The sequence below is a fragment of the Aedes albopictus genome, chromosome 1 (genome assembly GCF_035046485.1).
Source record: "Aedes albopictus strain Foshan chromosome 1, AalbF5, whole genome shotgun sequence".
In the NCBI taxonomy this organism is placed as follows: Eukaryota; Metazoa; Arthropoda; class Insecta; order Diptera; family Culicidae; genus Aedes; species Aedes albopictus.
In genome coordinates, this window is record NC_085136.1 from 87,513,546 (window position 1) to 87,538,245 (window position 24,700).

The window sequence follows — 24,700 nt, forward strand, 5'->3', positions numbered from 1 at the left end:
AATTAAAAGCATACCAGCTTTTGTATTTCAATAACATTTTCACCGCCAAAGTGGCCTAAGTCGTAAAATTGAAAAATGAATCATTCGAAAAAAGTAAAATAATAATATTTTGAGAATGGAATACATGTTTTATGTTATCCAGCATATGAAAGCTTGTTGTTGGACTGTTTGAATGCACGTATGGTGCAAAATTAATACGTCACAAAACTTTTCAAATTTTTGGTAATTTTTACATTGAGGGTATGCGAAGTGACATCTGTTTGTTGACGGTTTTTCCAAGTTACGGAGGGGTTTTCAATCTAGTGTGCATTACAAATTCATTCTGCATTTCAATCTCTCCATATCTCGATGGTCCCTTCAATATCGAGATGTAGAGAGTCGACTGTAACTAAAACGTGTCTAAGTAGACCAACTAATAATGTTTAAGTCCAAATTTTTTGTACACTAAATGAGTTCAAAGAGTCACATCAAAACAGACATTTCGAAATTCCTGACATTTTCTCTCGGATAAAACTTGACTTGGATCACTCTAATATTACGCACTTGTACGCCTGTGTCTGACCGGCCGTCAATCGACAGGCGCCTCCATTGCCACCACAAACAGCTGAGTTCCAATTAACGACCACCGCGCGATCGCGCCGCAAGCCACCTCGCAATAATGGTAGCTATAGTGAAGAGCCCAATTCCACCAACGAACGTCGAATTACGAACCGATTTTCTTTGTTTATATTCCGCTCTAAGCACCACCGATCACCGAACCGACGCGACGGACGCCAACAACGAGGACCGATCGCGATCTTTGATTGTTTTGATGATACACTCGACGAATACGCGCGGCGAACGAGCGCACCTGCGCTTCTTGTTTTCGTGGTCGCGTAGTCAGCGGCGAAGCACTTCTGATCCCGTACGTTACTCGAATGGAAATGATCGCGATCGCGGCGGCGATCGTTGAAGCTTCGATGGAGCTACCAAGAGTGATCGGCGATCGCGGGTTATTCGGGTGCACGCTCGGTAAATCATCCACCAATTGAGGAGAAGCTTGCAGTTTTTCAGTAACAAGTCGATAATTTATAGGTCTACAGTCTAGTACAACGATAGAAACAGCGTTTTGTGAAAAGTACGGATTACGATGAGTTTAGCAAGTGCTTTGGACATTCTTGACAGACATCGTCTCGCAAGAAGCTAATATTTATCTTTTGTTACAAAGAAGGTTGGATTACTTTTATAAAATCCATCAAAATAGGAAATCTTAAGTGGTGTCCCAACTATCATTTTCAGCGCTATAAGCTGCAGTAATTTGCTTTCTGCTGTATACAAGTTTAATTAAAGCAATAAACGCTGAATAAAAAGGAAGTTAGTCATAAACAAACCATAAACTAAAAATAGCTGCAATACAAACAGTATACAACTAAGGTATTTGTTCCCTTATTAAGCATGTGGCTCCCATTTTCATCCTACGAAAAACAAAGGATTTAAGCAGTGTTTTTTTTTCTTCCCCTGTTGGGGAAATTAAGCCACTGCGTCCAATAGGCTGAACTTTTGTGGCATAAGCAGTGTTTGTTTTGTTTCTTATTTTTGTATTTTTTGTTAGACGTGAGCATCCATAAAAACAAAAAGAACGCAATCAATCGGTGCCATATTCGCTTGTTTTCGAATAAGATGAATATGGGAGCGTGAGATTACTGATGGCACACATACTTTACTTAGTACGGCAATAATGTTTGTTGTAATCCCTCCTGCAATCATATGCGAAAAAGTTGGACTTGTACTACAAGCAGAATAATAATCTCAGGAGATTTGTGAAACATCCCGGCATCGAAGTTAGAGGAGCAGGATGAGCTGCAGGTCGGCCTCACCCGGTTGCACACTAAAGCGCTGCAAAGGATCGAGTAGCTATCATCGATCTTTGCTAATAGGCAGCTTAATAAGACTAAATGAATAGTTTTGGAAAATTTCCAATACAGACAGAGGTCAGAGCCTGCACCGGAAGAGCTCTATGACAAATGCGTCAACCGGCATTTTACGTTACGGCGTCCACCAATTATTTTAAGCTCACTCAGAAGGAGCAGTCCTGACCGTTCCCGGTATGGATCTACCAAGCGAAAGAGTTTTTAGGAACCTCGAAATCGGCATAAGACTTAAGGCATTCTAGATCAAAACGAGTTCTTAAATGAGTTCAATCTAGAGACGCCAGAAAAACTACGACATGCAAGGTTCAACCTAAGACAGAAGAAACTCGATAGTTCGTCCTATACGATTGCGCCACGTCACAGATGGTGCACTGCGCGCATGGTAGTAAGTATCTAGGACTATCTCCAGTCGAGGCCTGCTCAGCAGGAGCTCCGGCTTACCAAGCGACCCCGGCTTCTCGACACCCGATAAGCTTTCAGTCTAGGGTTCACTCTCTTAGTTTCACTGTACAACGTGAGCACCATTCGAAGTCCACCGAGGACGTGCGCTTCCAACTAACAAGTGCTGCCAACCCATAATCCGGATGACTTTTGAACTCTGCAGACCTTCCGAGATCTGCTCAGTGCGACACACAGTTTTGTGGTTAGTCAACTCCAGTTTCTTGGATCTCATCCACGCCTTCACAACCTTGATCGATTAGGTGGTAGTCAACTCCACTTCCTCGACAGATTCACCGTAGACTTCCAGCGTAATGCCGTCAGCAAAGCCGACGATCTCCACCCTACCGGGAAATCTAACCTCAACACCTCGTCATACATGACAATTCATAACACCGGACCCAGGATGGAACCTTGCAGGACTCCGGAGGTTATGTGAAAGCACTTCCGACCCACCTACATATGTGTCGTAAACTAGTACTCGATTCTGAAAGTAACTTCCGAGAATCTTGTTCAGTTACCCGGGTATTCCCAGACACAGAAGCGCATCGACAGTAGCCGGTCAAGTGGTGCTATTGAACGCATTCCAGAGTCACTACTGCACAGTAACGAATCCCACTTTGTAACCGTTCAAGAACTCAACCGAGGTTTTTTGTAAACTTTCGGTGGCTTTAGCGCCACTCTCGCTTGCGAGAGACCACCAGTCTGTTGATTTGCCCGACTTTGCTGAGACAAGTCCTCAGGGGTTATTCGAACGGCTGTTTTTGACTCACCAAAACAAAATGACCGAACTAGACACTTTCTCGACCGCTAGAAAAACGCCAAACTTTCGCTCTAAGATCACCAATCTTATTATCCAAATTACCCAAACCTTCGTCGACTTAAACTCGCTCAAACACAATCGCAAACTCGAATGAAAATTAGAAGTCCGGCGGCTCAATTAGCCCTAACGAAAAACGGAAACGGAAACGTAAGAAAAAGGGAAAACTTTCAGTGTTCAAAAACGGGATCAAACTAAGTCTCGGAACTTCAACTTTACAATTACATTTATTGAACCTTTCTCATTCGGGTTGGACTATTTTATGGTAGTGGGAAATGGGAAAAACTATTCATGACCATGAAAAAACTACCACATACCTGCGCAGGATTTTGGATGCGTTGACTCGAAGCGGCGTGTTCTACGATGCGATGTTCGACTCGATGAGCTTCCGGCGGGGTGCCGGCGAAGAAGTCTTGGTGGAACTCGAAGAATTGCTAGCGGTCTGCTAGCAGCGTTCCTCGCTCGATGGCGGCGAGGAGCGGATCTGAGCTCGTGCTAAGATGGCCGATATAAAGTTGCGGTGGGAAGTGGCGGCTGGACGGAGGCCTTCCGATTTTCTTTAGGGAGAGCTTTTCGCCGACAATTCGTCGCGGATTTCCCAGGACGGTCTTCCGGACCGACACTAGACCCAACGACCCGGCTTCACGTACTTTTCCGTTATGACCGAGCGAGGAATAGCGCCGACCTTCGGACTGTACGGAAAGGGACACGCTTTTGGCGACGTGAACCCATTCCGAGCTCTCCTTGACTCCCGATCCACAGGGGTTGTAACGGTGGGTGGATCTTATACAACGGTTGATTGGCGACCGTTGGAGAATATCGCTCGTCTTACTGGCGATCTTCACTTCCCCCGTTTGACTGCCTATGCTAGGCGGGCCTTAGCGGATGCACGAGCTCCTTTCAAGCTAATCACGGTGTCTTGCACAGCACCATAAAAGCCCCAAACGACTCCGCTTGTCGAAGGTTCGAACTCCAGCCCGTACCAAAAAAGCGCCCAGGCGCTGAAAAGTCCAACGCGAATGATAATTTAATTACACTGATATTTAGTTAACACAATTTTAAGAATTTACCTTTTTTGTACGATTTTAAAGTAAAACACTAGAATAGTGTTCGCGTGGAACAACGGAGACTACGTCTCAAGCTATAAAAATACAAAATTACAAAATATCACCGTTTTGAACACTTCACTGAATTCACTTTTCTTCAAATTACCTTTACTAAAGGTTAACTAGAGCACAACTCAACTTAACTGAAAATTTACTGTAATCGCGATAACCACTATTCTCCAGCCGATATGCGAGCGAAGTGATCGAGCTTAAGTCGTCTTTCTATTACAAAACCTAACTCTAACAATTCCCCTATTATCTTCTGCAATTGCGCCAATGGCAAATTCAAAAGGCGACATAAGAAATTGGCGCTTGTCTAGGTTCGTCAAGATGGTGATAATGAGACACATATATTCAGGAGCCATTGCTGCACTCACTACGTCTTATTATGGTGTGGTTATAGCCGAGACACAAACCAGTCGACATAACAAATTTACTTCTAACGTGGACAGTCACAAGCAAAGTCAGGTTATGTTTCAATCTAATCCAAATGCTTTTCGTCTATGAATTTAAACTTCAATTTTGTAATAAAAATAATTCAACTATTTACTAAATACAATTATTCAAAAATAATTTTGCTTAAAAAGAGAAAAACGTCAAAGCGTTTTTCTGATAATTAATTTCGATTAAGCAATTGTATTAACTCAAGAATTTATTTCAATTTATACTCTTAAATAGAAACTATATACACATTCAACGCAATTCAAAGCAAATCTAAACGAAATTTATTTTACTTAAAAAGACAAAAACGTCAAAACGTTACAACTTTCCTTACGCTGGAGCGCCATCCCAGCGTCTACGGACGACCTTCCCTTCCGGAAGCCATATTAGCTACTCGAGAGATCATTTCCACCCTCGGTGTGCCTCAACATACAATTGAGGATGATCTTTTCAAGCACCTTCCCCGTCGAGTCGTCAAGCATATTGGTATATATGTCGATGGGTCTCCGGGTGGTTTTCCCGCCTTTGGCAGTAGAACCAGACTCTGCCTCTTCCATACTCCTGGAAAAACTTCCTCGTCCAGGCATTTCTGCATAGCAGACCTGAACATCCCGAGAGCCTCTGCAACAGCTACTTTTAAGGCCAGATTCAGAACTCCGTCCGGACCTGAGGGCATACCTACGCTAAGGGACTTTGTTATCCCCGCAAGTTCCACATGACTGTGGTCCTCTCCTCATCGCCAGCCCCAGTCCCCAACGATCCTACGAAAGGAGGCCAAGGACTAGGATCATGACGCGGAAAAATCCCCACGATGATGCCGTCTAACATCTCTGGAGATTGCGCTGTAGGAGCCATTACAACACTCGTCTTGGCCGTCACGACCCTGTAGGCATCACCCCACGCATTCGCATTGGCACTCTGCAAGAGACCCTCAAAATAGGCCTTTTTGCTAGCCCTTATCTCTGTCTTCAGCAGTCGTCATACAGTCCAGCATCCGCGTGAACTACTCAATCGACTACCGCGGAGGCGCATAACAGCTACAGAAGAAACCCCGTATGCTTTGGCGACACCAACTCCTGCACGGGGTATTTTTCCGGACCCATCCGCGACCCAGCTGCCGTTGCCGGCGGGTACCAATGTGGTAAATCACATTGGGCGGGTACTCGGTATGGGTCCGCTATGATGGCGATATCCATCGCCCACTCAGAAATCGCCTCACAAAGCAGTTGCTGAGCCGCGTCACAGTAGTGGTTCAGGTTCAGCTGCGTTACCTGCACTGTGTTTTGTTGTTCACTGCGGCCCCCTTGGACCACCTGTCGGATATCTGTTGTTCGCGGATTCCCCGGTACAGATCGTGCAAATGGGTGGACATGTGCAGCTTTGGGCCTTATGACCTTCAGCGCCGCATCGCCTGCACAGTTTGCGCCTGTCGGGGCCTTTGCCGTCCCACGACTTGTGTCCTGGTTCCAGACACCTGAAGCAAACCACTGGTGGCTCGTGGAATGACTGGTGACATACACACCAGCCCACCTTAATATTGCCTACTTTAACGGACTTTTTAACGTCCGCCACAGGTAGCTGAACCAAAGCTATCTGTGTCCCTGCTGGCTCCTTCCGTAGCCTAACGGCTGCACATCGCACTGTTGCCGCAGTGCCGTGTCGAGCTCTTCCACTTCGATGATCTCGTCAATGTCTTTGACCTTTAGAGTCGCCTCATGTGTAAGAGCCCTCAAATCAACACCCTCACCAAGGACCTCTTCTGCCAGCCTCTTGTAGGCAGCGCCCTTGTGTTCTTTCTCGCGCTTCAGCTCCAGGATCATCTCGCCCCTACAAGTACGTCTAATACTGCGTACGTCGGCTCCGAGACCCTCAAGCTTGGCGTCGCTTCGAATCGCCTCCAATACGTCCAAGTACTTGGACGGTCCGTCTCCTACGCCTTGGCTTGTCGTCCTGTACTACTACCGGCGGATTCTTCTTCTTCTTCTTCCGCTCTACCTTCGTCCAAGGAGGGTCCTCCCCTAAGAACAGGGGTTTGGGACCCTAGAAGTGTCAAAGTGGAAGAACTTTTGAAAAATATTGAACCGGGCCTTCACAGTTTATGACCGAAGTTTGTATGGAGAACTTGGGGTGTTCAATTGATGTGTACATTAGAACGCGCTGTGCATATATTTGCTGTGATTGAAGTTACATTTTTGGGATTTTCAGGTAAGAATCTTGGAACAATCTTGAAATGGTTTTTTTCTTCCAAATTACTCTGGAAACCGTTTTGAAATCGTTTTAAAGAATCTACATAAGCAGAAAACAAATTTTGATTGTGATTGCAGAATAACTCAAGGTTTTTTCCCTTGGATAATTAAGAATTCCTTTAGAAATTCCTCCAGGAATTCCGTAAAAAAAACTGGAGGATTTCCATTAGGTCATCTGGTTCCACATTTGGTGGAAACCCAAAGGGAGTTCCTTGAAAAATTCTACAAGGATTTGTGTGAGGAAGCCTGGAACGAGCTCCTGGAGGAACTTCAGAAGAAGTTTTTGGTGGGTGGAATTCGTGAAGGAGTCCAGATAAATTTCCGGAATCAAAAGGGATCCCATAGGGAATTCCTCACAAAATTTAGGGAAAAACTCTCGTAAAAGTATCTAGAAACAAATCTTGATGCGATCACAGTGGATAATCTTGAAGGATTCGCAAAAGGAACTATGGTAGAATTCCTTGCAGTTATTCCTGGAGGAATCCTGGAAAAAGTTGATAGAAGAATTCCGAAATAAGCTCCAGAAATCCGGAAAGATTTCATGATAAAATCCTAGATGTTGCTTGCAGGATTCCTACACTAGTTTCATTTGGGATTCCTCTAGAATTATCAACCAAGATCAACCAGGAGTTCCTTTTAGAATTTTTGCAAGAGTTCGCATGGTGTCGACGCCGCATCGCCTATCGAGGCTAAAGGGGATACACAAAAAGATCGGGACAGACTTAGACAGGCACAAGTTTCGCTTTTCAAAAAATGTTTAACTAACTGTCACTGTTTTTAAGTTCGAAAAAATTGTCCCTGGAGTTGGTCCGTAATCGCACACTGTGCATGTGCCCTCCCAAGTAACATGTTGATGGCCATTTAGTCATGTAGAGGTTTTCAGAACCATCTTAAAATCTATACCTTTTTTGGTTTTATGATGGTTCTAAGAATCTGTTCTAGTCTATTTGACTAAAAAAAATACTACCGACTCTACTCAGGTGTGTGATGAGCATATTCATTCATCCTCGGTATGCCTTGGTCAGATCGTCCCTTGCTTCCCCAGTCCCACATGCACGCAAATTCTCGCGTACCAGACGCCATTCTAGCCTAAAAAATAGAATATTTGCCAACACTTTTCATACTGTAGAGAATTTTGTTTATTGTACAGATAAACGACTTTCATCCAAAGGCGTTTGCTCTATAAATTGTTAAACAGTTATTTTTGTTTGTAGGGCTCAATACTCATGAAAAAAGTTAACGGATTCCAAATATCATCACGTTTTCAACAGTTCATCAACTTCTTCATGCACCGACGCGGCATGTACTGCATTGCAATTTTTAAGGAATTATCACTCTAAATGACGGCAATTTTATTGCAAACAATCGACGACCGCTCCGATCATGATGAGTGTACCAAGCACTTTGAAAATGATATTCAAATTTCGTCCCCATATTCAACGGTGCATGAATCGCGCCTCTGCGCAAATCACACACATCTCATGTGGTACCGCAAGGAAGCAAAGCGGTCATCCGCCAACAGTGTGAATAAGGAGAGCAAGCAAATACGGCCACACTGACACCGAGTCGCATACTTGTGAGGGAGGATCGGGGGAAATGCACATCATCCTCATGATAACAATAAAGTTATAAAATAATAAGTAATTTAAGCGTGAACTCTGCTACATTCAGGAGATTCCATGCCCGAATTGGGGTTTTCGACGTGGAAAGTAAACAGTGGCGTAGACGTGGACAGACTCATGGCCTTCAACCCATCCTTCAAGTGTCCAATTGTGATACATTTCACCCCAAATTCCCGCCCCATGCTCAGCAAAACAATAATGGTACTCACATTCTTTGCGCATTCAACAGGTCTTGAAACGACGAACTCTGGTTCCGCTGCAGCAGATTTCTCCGTCCTGCGGCTCCGGCTGACTGGTGCAGCTGCTGCTGCTGCTGTTGATGGTTGATCCGTGGCGGAAGGCTCGCAAACTCACTGCTGTCGTTGAGCAGATACTGATGACTGGAGATACCACTGCCGCCACCGAATCGATACGGATTCTGTTGAATGACACCACCAGCTGCTCCGCCGCCGCCGCCGCAGCCCCCGACTCCGCCACCTCCAACGCCCAGCTCAATCGATCCGATACCACTGCTGCTGCCGATTGGGGGCGGTTGTTGCAGCAGCAGTTGAGTCGGCGAAAACAGACCGGTGCTGAATGGCGATGACGAGTTCGGTCCGTCAAGGTAGTTCTGTGAGGAGGGAAAAAAAAATTGGAATGGCGATTTTTATTTATTTAACTTTTCTGTCTTCGACGGGAAGGAGTGGTCCAAATATTTAACATTTAAGGCGGCCTCAAGGCCTATTATTGGAAACAATCAGACATCTGGGTATGAATTACGCCAAGAAACGAACTTCTTAAATTTTCAGATTAAACTCTAAACTCACACGATGATCCATTAGAAGCGACTGATAATCGTCCGATTGCCAGTATAGAGTCTAAGCTAAATAGCACACTATGGTAATCTAGTAATACAGTGCGTTACGAAAGGTACTTTCGATTGGATGCTCGATAGGTGAATATACAATTCTCCCAACTTCATTGGGAGCGCCCGCATTACCGGTGAACTACTGATGGACCGAGAAGAATGTCTCTGGAACACCCATGTAGCGCTACTAGGACCCCCTAAAACTCCCTGGAATATTCCTGATATTTACTGGAACGGAACTGAAATTCCTTGGGGACATCTAGAACGTTTCTTAAAACCTCCTAGAACACCCTTGGGACCCTCCGAAACTTCCTGGAATGACCCTGAAACCCTTTGGAACTTCCTGTAACACTCCCGAAAACCCCTGAAACACCTGAAACGTTCATGGAGCACACTTTGAAACGACACTGGGACCTCCTAAAACCCCTAAGAAAATCTTTGGAATGGCCCTGAGTTCCTTTTAAACACCCTGGAACACATCTGGAAAACCCCTGTAACGCTCCTGAAACCCCCTAGAATACCCAGTTGTAGAGCTGCCTGCAATGCCCCTGAAACTCCTTGAACATTCATGGAACGCTCCTGAACTCGGTTGAACACTCCTAAAACTAGCTGGAATGTTCCAGAAACTTATGGGAAACCTCTGGAATACTCTGAAACGTCACAGAAGTTCATTGAAACCAGCTGAAACGCTACTGAAATACATTGAAATACCCTGAAACGTCCCTAAAACTCCCTGAAAACCCCTCTAAATCCTCGTGAAACCTCATGTGGCGTCCACGATAATACATGGAACGCCTCTGAAACTCCTTAATCATTTCTGGAACGCACCTGGGACAAGCAGCCCTGCTAGGAAACACGAGGCCTCTGAACTGCACATAGCCCAAAACTTGACCTTCCTTACCCCTTCCTATTGGTTTAGTCGGCAGATCAGCAGGCTTTTCATCTGCGGAGCAGTACGCGAATTGGCCTTTTCTTTATTTCACCTGTATGAACGAGATCTTTAGATCTAGGCTAGTTTATCTCGGGACCCACGTTTTACTTCCCTTCCGAAGGGAGAACTCACATTTTGTGAGTTTGCCGGGAGTGGGATTCGATACCAGGTCCTCGGCGTGATAGTCGCGTGCCTTAACCATCACACCAGGTTCGCTCCGTCTTTTACTTTTTCTTTTATGTTCCGTGCAAAATGGAAGCATTTTGCTTTGTCTTGTTGCTGATTTTTTTCTGATTTAAACATCTGCCGTGCACTCTGATTCCCAACTAGCAAAAGTTGCTGCATAAAAGCATTTGGAGCAAGCGTTTATGTGAAAGTGGTCGATTAAGCTCTTATACAGCAAAAATGTTAGTTGGGTTGTCCTCATACTCTAAGTAACATTTCGATTGGTCTTGTAGAGGTTTTGGAAACCTTCATAAAACCAAATATACTTAATTTTGGTTCTATGATGCTTCCAAGAACCTTTTCTAGACTATTTGGCTAAAAAAAAGTTACTTGGGGTAAGACAAGGTTTTTCTGGTTCTCGTTAAAGTCCTTCAGAAGACAAGACGCTTCAATCAAATACGCGAAACGTCAACGAACTTCACCTCAGCAGTTGTCTGCTTCCTTCATGCTCAGCTAATGGTTCAACCATTGAACTTCATAAAAAAATCCGATATTTCACTTCCGGTCTTCTTTCGGCCCAGTCAGCGTTTGTAGTCATTCGTACAGTTCAAGTACTGAGCCACCCGTTTCAGCACGTTCCAGTCGTATTGTGTAGGACAACTTGCTTTCGATTAAGGATGGAGACGACCGCCGAAATGTACGGTGTATTGTTCACCAACACACACAGCAGTTGTCCAAGCCGCTTTCGGTAGTTCTTATTGTCCAAAATTATCTCTTTTACTTCTTGCTTGACATAACCAATGTCGATAGGGATTTCTGATCCTTTAGCGTCCTGCAGTCCGTTCGTCCTTGATATTCTGTCGATAAATTGTTTCTAATTCAATTAGTAATCACCGGCCTCATCACGTTCGCTTCAAATCCGAGATACCATGGTAGATGTCCTAAACTCCTGAACTTAAAGGACTCACAAATGATAGCAAAGCTTTATGGTTAACCAGTTTATAGACACTGTAACTCCAGGGAGATCTTGCGAGGATCCAGGGGCGTTTCAGATGGTAAAAACGCGTTTCGAGAGCATTTCAGTGGGTTTCATGTGGTTCCAGGAGAATGTCAAAGGAATTCAGGGTCATTTCTGGCAGTTCAAGGGTTTTCAGGGGCAGTCAGGGCCATTCCCGGATAATGTGAGGGCTTGTTGTGACCGCCATGCCCTACACAGTAATGGTTTCAAAGGTTCACAGAGGATGTAAGGAGTATTCAGGCAGTTTCAAAGGAGCTTCAAAGTGGTTTCAGAGCGGTTTCAGAGGGTTTCAACGGGATTCAAGGGGATATAAGAGGTTACAGGAATTTCAAATGATGATTAAAGAATCTTTAACAAAGGGTCATGCACAAAGTACAAATGTCAAAAGGCCGCAAGATCAAGATCAAATACAATGCAAGTGCTTATTTCCAAAGTTAAGTGGATTTAGCGTCTCTGAAGAATTCAGTGGCATTTTTTATACCCTTAAAAATGGGCGTTTTTGAGGCTTGCAGGAGATATCAAGGAATTTAAGTGTCGTTTCAGGAAGCTTCGAGGGCTTTCAGACACATTTATTAAAAACTCAAGGAGTTTCAGGGGCATTCCGAAGCGTGTTGAGAAGTTAGAGAGAAGTTTTTGAGACTTTCATTTTCAGGGAGCTTAGAAATATTTCGGATGCATTCCATTGCGTGCCAAGAGTGATCAAGGGAACTTAAGGTGGCCTTAAGGAGTCTCATGAAATAGCCCTAAAACACATGAAAAGCCTCTGAAACTTTTTTGAAACACCCGCAAAAGATCTTGGAAGGCCTTTAACTGATTTACAACGACTTAAAACTTCCAGTAAAGCTTTCGAGCTCCTACAACGCTTTCGGAAGCTTTAAATCCCCCTTAAACACCCTGAACCTCCTGAAAACTTGAACTCCCATAAACACTCCTGAATCCAACCTGAAACCCCTTCTGAAGCCCTCTTGAAACTCATTGCAATGCCTTAGGGTAACTGTGACCTTTATTTAGGCAAAATCTTCTTAGATATCCAGTTGAAGCACTTAAGATATGGGACAAGGTTGATTAACGGAAAAGAATCAGCGAGTTGGGACAATGTAAGGCTCTCAAAAACTATTGGTGTAATCGACATCGAAGATACTATTGGTTACGTAGACGTACTTAGCAACTGGTTGATTGTTACAAACTAAGAAATATTTGTTCATTTCAATTCCCACTCTCCTCAAAAACAGTTCCTCTCCTCTCCTCTCCTTGGCGTAACGTCCTCACTGGGACAAAGCCTGCTTCTCAGCTTAGTGTTCAATGAGCACTTCCACAGTTTTTAACTGAGAGCTTCCTCTGCCAATGACCATTTTGCATGTGTATATCGTGTGGCAGGCACGAAGATACTCTATGCCCAAGGAAGTCAAGGAAATTTACGAAAAGATCCTGGACCGACCGGGAATCGAACCCGTCACCCTCAGCATGGTCATGCTGAATACCCGTGCGTTTACCGCCTCGGCTATATGGGCCACAGTTCATTAAACGTTAATTTCTTCAACTTCGACCACTGTGTTTAACTGCACATATCAAGAAAAACTTTCTTGAACGAAAGTTATCGGATCTGCATGCATAACTTGTGAGTTTGAATGCAACTCATGCTTGCACAGCCTAGTGCAGCTATGTGCTGTCCATTGGTGAGTTCAATGCTTACGCAAGAAACTTCACGCATTCCCCTGATCGGATTGAGCGGATACAAGCGTAATCTGTCTGGAACGTCTTGAAATCCTTCTGAAACAACATGATACGCTTCAAAACGCCTCTGAATGTCCCCTGAAGCTGAAGGCAGTGATACAAAATGTATCATCAAAATAATAGAACTCCTGAAACCCCCTCAAAACTCACTATTACACCACCGAAATCCACTGAAAATCTTCTGAATCTTCATTAAATGCCACTGAAAGCCCCTCAAAATCACTCGGACCCTTCATAAGGGGATGGTCATGGGTTCGATTCCAGCCCCGGTACTTTTGACTATTTTCGAAATTCAAAAAATCATAACTACTAGGGTTTGTCGGGAGTGGGATTCGATCCCAGGTCCTCGGCGCGATAGTCTAGTGTTCTAACCATTACACCAGGTCCGCTCCGCATTCGAAGGATTTTCTGTATGAATCCCTGAAAAAACATATATGTAGAGGTATCCTTGAAAGAACTTCATAAAATAGATACCTCTGACGGATTTTCTAGAGGAATTCCAGATGAACTTCTGCGGAAATTGTTGATGAATTACAAGTAGAAATTCCTGGAGGAACCTCTGAAATAATTCCTATAGGACTTCTAAAATGCGTTCCTGAAGTAAACCCTGAAACAGTTACTGAAGGAGTCCTCAAAGGAGTTCCGGGAAAAATCTCTTCAGGAGAAATTCCTCAAAGAACAGCAGGGGAAATCCCTGAAGGTATTGATGGTGGAATCTTTGAAAAAACGGCTAAAGGAATCCTTGAATAACCACCAAGAGAAACACAAGGCGGATTTTCTAGAGAGATAGCTCAAGAAATTCTTGGAAGATTTCAAGAAGAAATTCCAGGAGAAATCCTTGGAGAAGTCCATGAAAAAAATCCTGAATATATCAATGAAGAAATTCCAAGAGAAATCCCTCAAGGAATTACAGGAAAAATTGTTCAAGAAACTTCAGCAGAAATAGTTGAAAAAATTCCAATGGGAATCCCTTAAGGTATTTACATTGCAACGATTTTCTATAAGAACACCTGAAGTAGTTCCTGGAGAAATGCTTGAAGAGTTCATGGTGAAAATCCTGAAATACTCCTTAAAAAATACCTGGATTTGTTCAATCCTTGAAATGGATCTGGAGAAATCTTTGAAGGAATTCCTGGGAAAATCTTTCAAGAAATTTCAGGAGAAATCCCTGAGGAGGAATCCCTGAAAGAGTTCTTAAAGAAATGCTGAAAAAAACTACTCCAGTAATTACAGGAGAAAATTCCTCAGCAATTCCCGCAGAAATCTCTCAAAAAATTCCGTGAAAGTCTTTGAAAGATTCCAAGGAGAAATTCCTGAAGGAATCCCTAAAAGAGATCCTGGAGAAAGCCCTAAAGCACTTCTTGATGAATCCTTGATGAAAAACTTGGAAAAATCCCCGAAGGAGTCCCTCAAGAAATTCCAGAGAAAAAATTGCATAAAACTCCTGGCGAGATCCCTTCAAAAATTCCAGTTGTTATTTCCGAAGAAATCTCTCTACGAATTCCTGTAGAAATGCCAGGAGTTCGTAAATCCCTTAATGAGTTCCGGAAGAGATCTCTCATACAATTCCAAGAGAAATCTCTCAAACTCTTGGATTCCAGGGAAAATTGAAGAATCTTCGCAAAATTCCTTAAAGAATTCCTACAGAAATCACCAAAGGAGATCCTGGGGCAATCTCCGAAGGAGTTTATGAAAAAATCAAGAAATTTCAAATAAAAATTCTAAAACGATTTCTAGGAATATTCCCTTGAGGAGTCCTTGGAGAATTCTCTGAAGGAACTACTAGAGAGATTCCTTGAGGAATTCCTCAAAGAAATCCTAAAGAAATTTCTCAAGGTATTCCCAGGCGGGGATGCGTGGTGTAGTGGTCACACGTTCACTTCATAAGTGGATGGTCTGGTCATGGGTTCGAGCCCAGCCCCGGCACTTGCAACTTTTCGTCAGCTACTCTCCCCCCCCCCTGACCCCTTTCTGAGTCAATGCTTCAACGGACCCGGAAACTTGGATATCGGTTAACGCCCACTTATAACACCCAAACGGACTGAATGAATACCTTAAAAAATCCCTGAAAAATATCAGGAAAATCCAGGAGGAATCTCTGAAAGATCTTTGAATAAACTCTAGGAGAAATCCTAGACGGAACTCAGAAATGTCTGAAGGAATTTCTGAACGAATCCCGAATAAGTTCTTGGAAAAACACGCCGAAGTAGTTCTCGCAAGAAACACTCATGAAATTTCCGAAAAAAAAACTTCAAGGAACTCCAAATAAAATATCTTTAAGTATTCAAAGAGAAATTCCTGAAAAAAAAACAGAAGGAATTCAAGAAGAAATTCTTCGAGAAATCCCTAAAATAGTTCCTGGGTAAATCACTGAAGGAGTTCATGGAGTAATCTCTGAAAAAAATTATGATGATCTTAGGAAAAATCCACATCAAAAATTAAGTAGGAATCCGTGAAGGAATTCCTATAAAGTTGTCTGGGAATATTCTTGGAGGAGTTCGTGGAGAAAATCACGAAGAAATTCCTGGAGAAACATTTCTAGCGATTCCAGGAGAAGTCCCTTAAAAATTTCTAGCAAAGTCCAAAGAAACTCCTTGTGGAGTTCAAAAAGGAATTCTTAGAGAAATCCCCGAAGAAACCCTAGAGAAATCACAGAAGCTGTTCCTGGAGAAATTCCAGGAAAAATCTCTGCAGTTCCTGAAGTGTCTTCGAAGTAGTTCCAGTAGAAAGAGTTTCAGGAAAAAATCCTTGGAGGAAATTGAAAGAAATTCCTGAAGATTTCGCATATGAAAATCCAAGGAAAATTTCTTAAAAATTTCCAAGAAAATACCAGCAGCAATTTCTGGAAGAATTCCAGAAGGAGTTCATTAAGAAGTTCTTCAAGGATTGCGGTGAAAAGGGAAAAACCACATAAAGAATTCTAATAGAAATTTCTAAACGAATTTCTACAAGAACCCCTGAAGAGTTCCTGGAGAAATTCCTGGAAGAGTCACCGGAGGAATCCCTGACTAACTCTTTTGAGAAATCCATCCAGAAATTCTAGAAGCTCAATGAGAAAGCCTTGAAAAAAATCCTGGAAGAAGTTTCTGAAGTTCCCCAAAAAATTTGAGGAGAAGTTCCTCAAAAAACACCAAGCAAAATTCTTCCGAGAATTCCTGGAGATTTTTTTTTATGGAATTCCTAGAAAATGTCATGGACGAATCCCTGCAAGAATTACTGGAAAAATCTCTTGGGAACTTTCTGGAGGAAACCCTGAAAAATATCTCAGAAGTATCCCTGAATAAATTTCTGGAGAAAATATGAAGAAATTTCTAGATGTGTCCCTTAGGTATTCCTGGAAAAAAATCAAGAAAAAAAATTCTGGAGCAATATCTGAAGGAACATCTAGAAGAACCCTTAAATTGGTGCAGGAGAAACTTCCAGAACTTCTAAAGGAGTTCTTGAAGTAATCCCTGAATGAACCCACGAAAAAAAATATGGAGGAATCACTCAAGAACATCCTAAATCAATCCCTCATAAAGTTCCTGGAGGAATCATTGAAGAGCTTTCTAAAGAAATTTCTAAATGAACTCCAAAGAGACCCTTGAAGGAGTATTGAAAGAAAACCATCGAGGAAACTCCTGGAGAAATCTTCGAAAAAACTTCTAGAGGAATCCGAGAAGAAAATCATGAAAGGATATCTGCAGGAACTACCAGAGAAATCCTTGAGTTAATTTCAGTAATATATCCTGACAAAACTTCTGGAGTAATCCCTGAAGGAAGTCGGTGGGCTGAACAACTGCTTTTTGAGTTTCATGAAACAGGCCTTAAACCCCCCTTGAATGTCCCCCGAAGTACCCTCAAAACCTTTTAAATCGCATTGAAACCCCGTTAGAATCCTCATGAAACCCCCTGAATCATCTTGAACGCTCCCTGGAAAATCCGTATATATCCCAGAAACGCACATGAATCCCCTCTAAACGCATCCAAACCATGAAGCCTCCTTGGAACTCAACAAATCGCCTTCAAACCCTCTGATCTCAAGGGGGTTTTCGGGGGCCTGAGGGTGTTTTCGAAGGAGTTATCGTGGGTTTCGGAACCTCTCAGGTGTGTTACATGAGATCCAAAGAGGTTAAAGGGGAATTTTGGAGGCAGTTCAGGAAGTTTCAGAGCATCGTCAGCGAGATTCAGAGCCATTACGGAAGCGTTACGGAGTAGTTTTCGGGGGTTTTCGGACCCTCTCAGGTGCGTTACATGGGATCCGAGGGGGTTGCATGGGAGATCTTAGATGAATTTCAGAAATTCCTGAAGCCCCTTGGAATCTTCTTTTTTGGCTCTCTGGGAACATTCTTGAAACCACCTAAGGTCGACCTTAAATGCTCGAGGAGCAAGCAAAAAAGTCTTAAAAGCTTTCTGAAATTCATTGAAATCATTGAAACCCCCTGAAGTCATTATAACGTTTTGAAACGCATGGAAATGCTCCGGAAATCCCTTCAACGCTTTCCTAACACCCATTAAAACTTTGTGTTCTGCTTATTCTTTTTCTAAGCGTTACATTCCCCACTGGGAAAAAAAAACCCTGTTTCTCAGCTAGGTGTTCTATGAGCACTTCCACATTTATTTACTGTGAGGTTCCTCTGCCAGTGACCATTTTGCATGTGGCAGGCATTTTGGTGTTGCAGACGCACGAAGATACCCAAGTAACAATGAATGCTGAACAGTGAGAGTATTAGCTGAACATTGGCTGATTAATAGTGGCAATGCCTGAATACAATGACAGCTGAATATTGGTCTGAAGTATTTCTTGTTCAACCTCTGTAATCAGCATTCAAAGATAGCTGAATATCAAGTTTATTAGAATATTATTCGATTCTGTAACCAGCTTTGAAACGTACACCAATATGCAGAATTAATCATCTGTTGTTAAACCTTTAATCAAATATTTTTTGACTGCTGACCCAAGCAGTGTTTTCACAGAGTTCACATAGCTTGTTCAACCTCAATACAGGTTTAGTTCAACTCATGTTCTTGATTATTCAGATTCCACAAGCATTGCTCTCGTTTTCAAGGATATGTATACATTTGTGTGTGGTGTAGGTGACAAGGTGAGTGACTTTAAATCAGGAGTTTCGAGTTCAACTCCCAGTTTTCCAATAGATTAATTTATACATTCCTAAACATCTCTTCTGGAAAAAGAAAGCCGTATAAAGTGGAAATAACTTAAAAAAATGTTTATTTTTTTATTTTTAACCAAATTTAATAAATTTAATTGATTGCTGACTAAGCGCATATTAAGCCTTTAATCAGCCTTTCAGTGAACCTCAAACCAGGTTAAGGTTCGATAAAATCACAAAAAAATAGATGTTTAGGGGCTGAATAAAGGATTGTACAACTTGTGCTCAGCTTTCGTTGGTTGAAAGTACGATTATACAGCATCAAATTGTTACTCTATACCCATGGAAGTCTAGGAAATTTCCATTACGAAAAATACATGAACCGACCGAAATCGAACCCGTCACCCTCAGCATGGTGACTTTACAGTTGTGGCTACATAAACCCTTTGTATTGTAAAATCTATTTTTTTTTTCGGAAAAAGAAAATGCTTAATGCATGTTTCCTAATTTTGATTTTGATTTCCTAGTGCTTACAAGACGCATGTAGTCCAATATCAACAACACTAAACAAAGAGAAATGCCAAAAAACGACCACCTGGCTTACCTCACGCAAGGCCAACCACGCCACGCCACTTCTGCTTTAGCTGTGGGTGGAGGCGACAAAATTCATTAACAAACATATGTCTTGTAGGTACTCACCAAATTGGGCGGCAGCGACAGTGGTTCCCCGTAGCTCCCCTTCGGCGTTGGACTGTCCAGCTGATCGGGCGAATCCTGACTGGAGCTGTTTTCCAACCCTCGGATGGCGTTGGCCAGCCAAACGTCCAGATGTTTGGAATGAGGTGGCGGGTTGAATAACACAGATTGTTGTGGTTGTTGCTGTTGCTGCAGATTCACCGATTTGGTGGATGATTTTTTCGCTCGGTTTAAATTGTTTTCCGCTGCTTTGGGTTGACGCATCCATTGAAGACCGACCGGACCACATCGACCAGACCACCGACGACGGCGAGGCGACCGAGGAGGAAGAAACAGAATAGCAAAAATAAACAAAAAATGAAATCCATTTGTATTGAATGAGGGTGGGCTGGGGGTGTGGACGAACCGTGGTTGGTGGATCAGAGGTTCTAAACTTCTGAATAAACAGATATTCAATCATATCCGATGATTATTTTCAAGGTTTAATTTAGCTAATGTTTTTTTCTTCTTCTTTACTCTGGCGTAACATCCCAAATGGGACATAACTGGCTAGTCAGATTAGTGTTCTGTTAGCATTTCCATAATTTTTAGGAGAGAGCTTCTGTTGCTAACTGATTTTTTTTTACGATACACGATGTAAAATCTCGATTATTATTTCAACTTCCGTCTTCTTCTTTATGGCTCTAAGTCCGGACTGGGACTTGGGCTGCCGCGCTTCAACTTAGTGTTCTTTGAGCACTTCCACAGTTATTATTGAAAGGCTTTTTTGCCTACCGTTGCATGAATTTGTAATATTGTGAGGCAAGCACAATGATACTCCATGCCCAGGGAGTCGAGAAAATTCTCCCGACTGGAACGGGAATCGAACCCGCCGTCTCCGGATTGGCGATCCATAGCCTTAGCCACTAGGCAAACTGGAGACCCCAACTTCCGTGTATCTGTTTATTTTTCTACGAAATACTGGGAAATTCGATTTCTTGGTTGAGAAGCACTGTTCTAGAGTACAAAAGTTACGTGCTGAGTACTGTGCCCCAATAGATTAGTGTTGGTGGTAGAACCCCCCTGGTGGCAATGAAACGCGCAAATATGTATATTTCCACCAACAATTTTTCGTTCTTATTTCATTGCTGTTGATTCGTACAAGGACGTCTCCGCGAGTGCCAAACGATATTGAATTTTTGTTTGAAACCAGAGTGGTGTGCCGATGGCGATAACTCACGACTCACCAGCAGGTACGCTTTTCGCTCTAATTCTTCACTTGGATTGCTTGCATGTAGCAATCGACGTCTGACGGTATAACGACTTGAACTTGCTCGTTGGTGGCGCTGTCGTGGGCAGTTCAGTTTAATCAATGCAAACACGCGAGGGGCAACGGGAAATATTCAAAAAAACGGTCGTGGGGAAGAGGGGCATCATCACCTTAAACATGCCGAACATTTGCACACAAATGTTATTGTTGGAATTTTGATAAACCATCTCGTCATTTTCCTTCCGGCTTTTGCTGTCCAGTACGAAACGGATAGGAAACAGAAGGGGAACTACTTTACGTGGGACTTTAACATTGTTATGATAAAGATTTAGTTTGAGATGTAACAACAAAATTAAAAAGAAGCTACATCCCAACTTCAGTACAGTTTGTTTCCCAGCTTAGCGCACTTCCACAGTTGTAAACTGTGAGCTTTCTTTGTCAACATGGTTGTTGCCAGGCTTGCTTTCCTCATGACCGCTTTCATTTTTTAGAATTCAACTAAACTTGAGACTATGAATGATTCAGGCGATTGTCCAATATTGCCTTGACGCCAAAACGATGGAACTCCGCATTTGAGATTCAATTGTGAGGCCAGCATGCACGAATCATGTGCAGACCGTATGCACTTGTGATAAAGATCTGCTGGCATCGAATGTTTCCACTGATGCACATCAGGTTTCACTGTCGTAGAGCAGTACAGATTTTGGGGATTGGAACTTCGTATTTTAGTGCGTCGACTAATCTGGCTGTTTTCCATACATTTTTACTTATAACTTGCAGAAGCCGCCCTCGCTTTCTTGATCCGTGTGCCTATATTGATCTCGATGCCATCATCGATCGCCAATTGGCTACCCAGATATTGGAAGGTTTCAACACAGAAAAACAGACGTAACATCACAGAGAAACAGACGGAAAAAATCAAAATGTGGTAACTTTTTTCCACTCAAACAAATTTCAGTTGAGTCAAGTGTTTTCCATAGACCAATGTAGCTGTAACTTGTTTCTCTTCAAACATTTAAGTTGAGTCAAATGTTTTCAAATACCACTATATGCGCCATGAATGTACAAAATATCTTTTCATTCGTTTCACCTAATCCTGAGATACAATAGTGCAAAGAACTGCCGAAGACGGTAACCCTCCAACATGCTTAACCAGAGCTGAAGAAACATATATGGTAAGAAGAAACTAGTCTGGATCAGTTAAAGCATATCTACACAGACAAACAGACGTAATTCTTAGAGGAAATATATCAAAAACATTTGCCCGGTGTCTTTTTCATGAGCACACTGCCGCCTGTTGGTATAACCTCGCGAGACACTGTCGGCCGTGATGGATTACGGTTTGACGTTTGTCTAACACGCACACTACTATACAAATTGCCTGTAATTGTCGTTTGCATCATTCAGCAACGTGTACACTGGCAAACGTCAAAGCGATCGAACACTAGCGCCTCTGGGGGAAGGATCGCGGAAATCAATTGGAATTTAAATTGATCGTTAAATACGTGTGCCAAGCCGTTTTGAAAGGTGTTACGTCTGTTTGTCTTCGATATCTAGATAAATAAACGAAGATGTAAAAATGTAGTACCAACCAATCCAAAGCACTTTGTCGAAGACTCCAACCCTCTAGGATACATATGGAAAACGCTAGAGCATTGTATTGAAAGATAAAACTAATCTAGATCTGCTTCAGCAGATCAAGATTAAAATCAAGGACATAAAAGTGTAGCCCCAATCAATCCAGACAACTTTGCTGAAGACCTCAACTCTCTAAGATGCTTGACAAGAGCACTGGAGTGCTTGTTCGCCGAGATATGCAATTGATCGTATCTATGGATGATCAAGATAGTTGCGAACATTTTGTTTAACCTCTGCACTATGACTCTTAAAAATCGGTTCACAGGCGGCTAAGAACGAGCTGCTCAAACTTTTAGTTCCCACTTTTTTCCTATCACGGTAAGTGCAGTTGGTAGAATTCTGGATACACTTTTCCTTGGTTTTCATCTGGAGTACGTATACATGTTTTTGTTTTCAGCAGAAGTAAATGTGATACCACCGCACCTCGTTGCCGAGGATAATCCGGAACCACGACAACCTGCACATTAGCGTGGTTTTTGCTCCACACCGCTTATTCGATTCATTACCAGACTCTAAGTCTTCTCCCAAAAAATGAGCTGATTTGGTTGAAAATTGAGGGTGCACAATAGGCCGTCCCTATTTTTGCAAAAGTTGGAAATGTTAAAAGTTCAATAGGGGCTGTTCATAAACCACGTAGACCAAATTTTGGCCATCTCAGACCCCCCCCCCTCCCCCCTCGTAGACTTTCGTCCATACAAAAATTTTGAAATTTGTATGGAGCGTAGACTTTGGCCAGACCCCCCCTCCCCCCCCAAAAAGTCTACGTGGTTTATGAATGGTCCCATATTGCAAAACGATCGTTTTAGCTAAAAAACCATCATGCTTAAATTTGAAGTCCCTATCTCAAGGCTAAGTGGTCCCCCACGGGACCTAAAGTTCTCAAAAATTGTATGGGGTCAAAAAATCATAAAATTTTTTCGACGAATAACTCAAAAACGAAAAGAGATATCGCAATTCTGAGCACATTTTTGGACCATTAGGGGCCTAAAATCACCGATTCTAGTAAAATAGGATATTTTTTTCGTCGAAAAAATTTCATGATTTTTTTGACCCCATACAATTTTTGAGAACTTAAGGCCCCGTGGGGGACCACTTAGCCTTGAGATAGGGACTTCAAATTTTGGCATGATGGTTTTTTAGCTAAAATGATCGTTTTGCAATATTGAACTTTTAACATTTCCAACTTTTGCAAAAATAGGGACGGCCTAGTGCACAAGCTCTTCAAAGTTTGTATGGAAATTACTATGGGAAAAGGGCGTTATTCGTTCAATGGACCTATCATTTCCCCAAGTGCCCTAGAGTGTAAGTTGACTTTTGGTACTCCTAGGCTACTCTATCAGCTACAACTTTTCCGAAGACCACATTCAAATCGGACGCCTCATTTATTAGTTATCGATTTTTATCCAACTGCAGAAACTTTAACAGTGATCGTTCAGCTTCCTAGCAGGCAACATTGCTGCACATGGTGCCAAAGATAGCACACATAAATCATGGCTACTATGTTTCAAGGCAAATTGCAGTGATGCCCATCGAATAGTGTAATAATCATGATCAAAGATTATCATTCTGGGTACAAATCAATAACTAATTAATGAGTCGTCCGATTTGAATATGGTCTTCGGTAAAGCTGTAGCTGATAGAGTAGCTTAGGAGTACCAAGGGTCAACAAGGGGCTGTCCATAAACCACGTGGTCATTTTTTTTGGGACTTTTCAACCACCCCCCCCCCCCCCCGCGTGGTCATTAGTCCATACAAAAAATTTTATTTGTCCATACAAAATGGTCATTGGCCGAACCCTCCCCCCTCATGACCACGTGGTTTATGGACAGCCCCCAACACTCTAGGGCACTTGGGGAAATGCTACGGTCAATTGAATGAATAACGCCCTTTTCCCATAGTAATTTCCATAAAAACTTTGAAGGGCTTGTGCACTCTCAATTTTCAACCAAATCAGCTCATTTTTTGGAAGAAGGCTTAGAATCTGGTTACGAATCGAATAAGCGGTGGGGAGCAAAAACGATTTTTTGAACCACGCTACTGCACATGACAACTTTCGAGTTGTACCCGATCTATCTAGTACCGAGAGATTTGGTGAGGATATTCTTTTTTATCTTCCATTTATATCTTTTCAAGTTATTATTTAATTTTTAAGCGTGAAAGGGGATGAGAACAATACTTTTTCTCGTTTCAAAGAGCGATCAGTGGCGCTTTAGCCTAGGCGTTCATGTCAGGGCATTAGGCGGAAATTTCTATGTCCCATTCCAAGCAGAAGAGCATCAATGGAGTGACATTTACTTTCTTAGCAACGTCACTCCCAATTTTTTTGCTTCTCATATATAAAGCATATTATACGGAGCGGCTGACGAAATGTCGCTGTTCTATGACTTTGATCAATTGTTTTCAATGCACAGTAGGCCTGACCGTTTAAATACTTGTAATGTATCTCTGATGCCTTGCAAGTATTGATAATGACAAGAAAAATGATAAAAGTAGTCGAATTTATCATTTTCCAGGATACTTCCAAGAGATGACCATGTACTAGTGCCGGGACGGCTTAAAATTAGTGATATTAGCGGCATTAGGAAATATAAATCCTGAAATATACCGCCTTGGAGAAACTTTTTACCAAGCAAGCCATGGCAAATAAAGAACTCTGACACTTGGCTGTGTGACATGTGTTGTTTATAAATAAAAACTGGCTAGCATCCGTATCACAAAAGAATGGCTGAAACATTGTATACAATAA

The 24,700-nt window shown here is 42.5% G+C and overlaps 1 protein-coding gene across 5 annotated transcripts in view; it reads right to left on the reverse strand.

Moving 5' to 3' along the window:
• The window catches only part of LOC109427441 (putative uncharacterized protein DDB_G0277255), a 79,977-nt gene that overhangs the window by 30,973 nt on the left and 24,304 nt on the right, over positions 1–24,700 (reverse strand). For 3 of the 5 annotated variants that reach the window (XM_029854883.2, XM_062844937.1, XM_062844935.1), the window contains exons 3-4: positions 19,071–19,315; positions 8,793–9,193 (exon numbers count right to left, since the gene is read on the reverse strand). In XM_029854883.2, the coding sequence (XP_029710743.1) occupies positions 8,793–9,193; positions 19,071–19,315 (646 nt within the window). The remainder of the gene's footprint in view (positions 1–8,792; positions 9,194–19,070; positions 19,316–24,700) is intronic. The other 2 variants (XM_029854884.2, XM_062844938.1) reach the window with 1 other exon arrangement.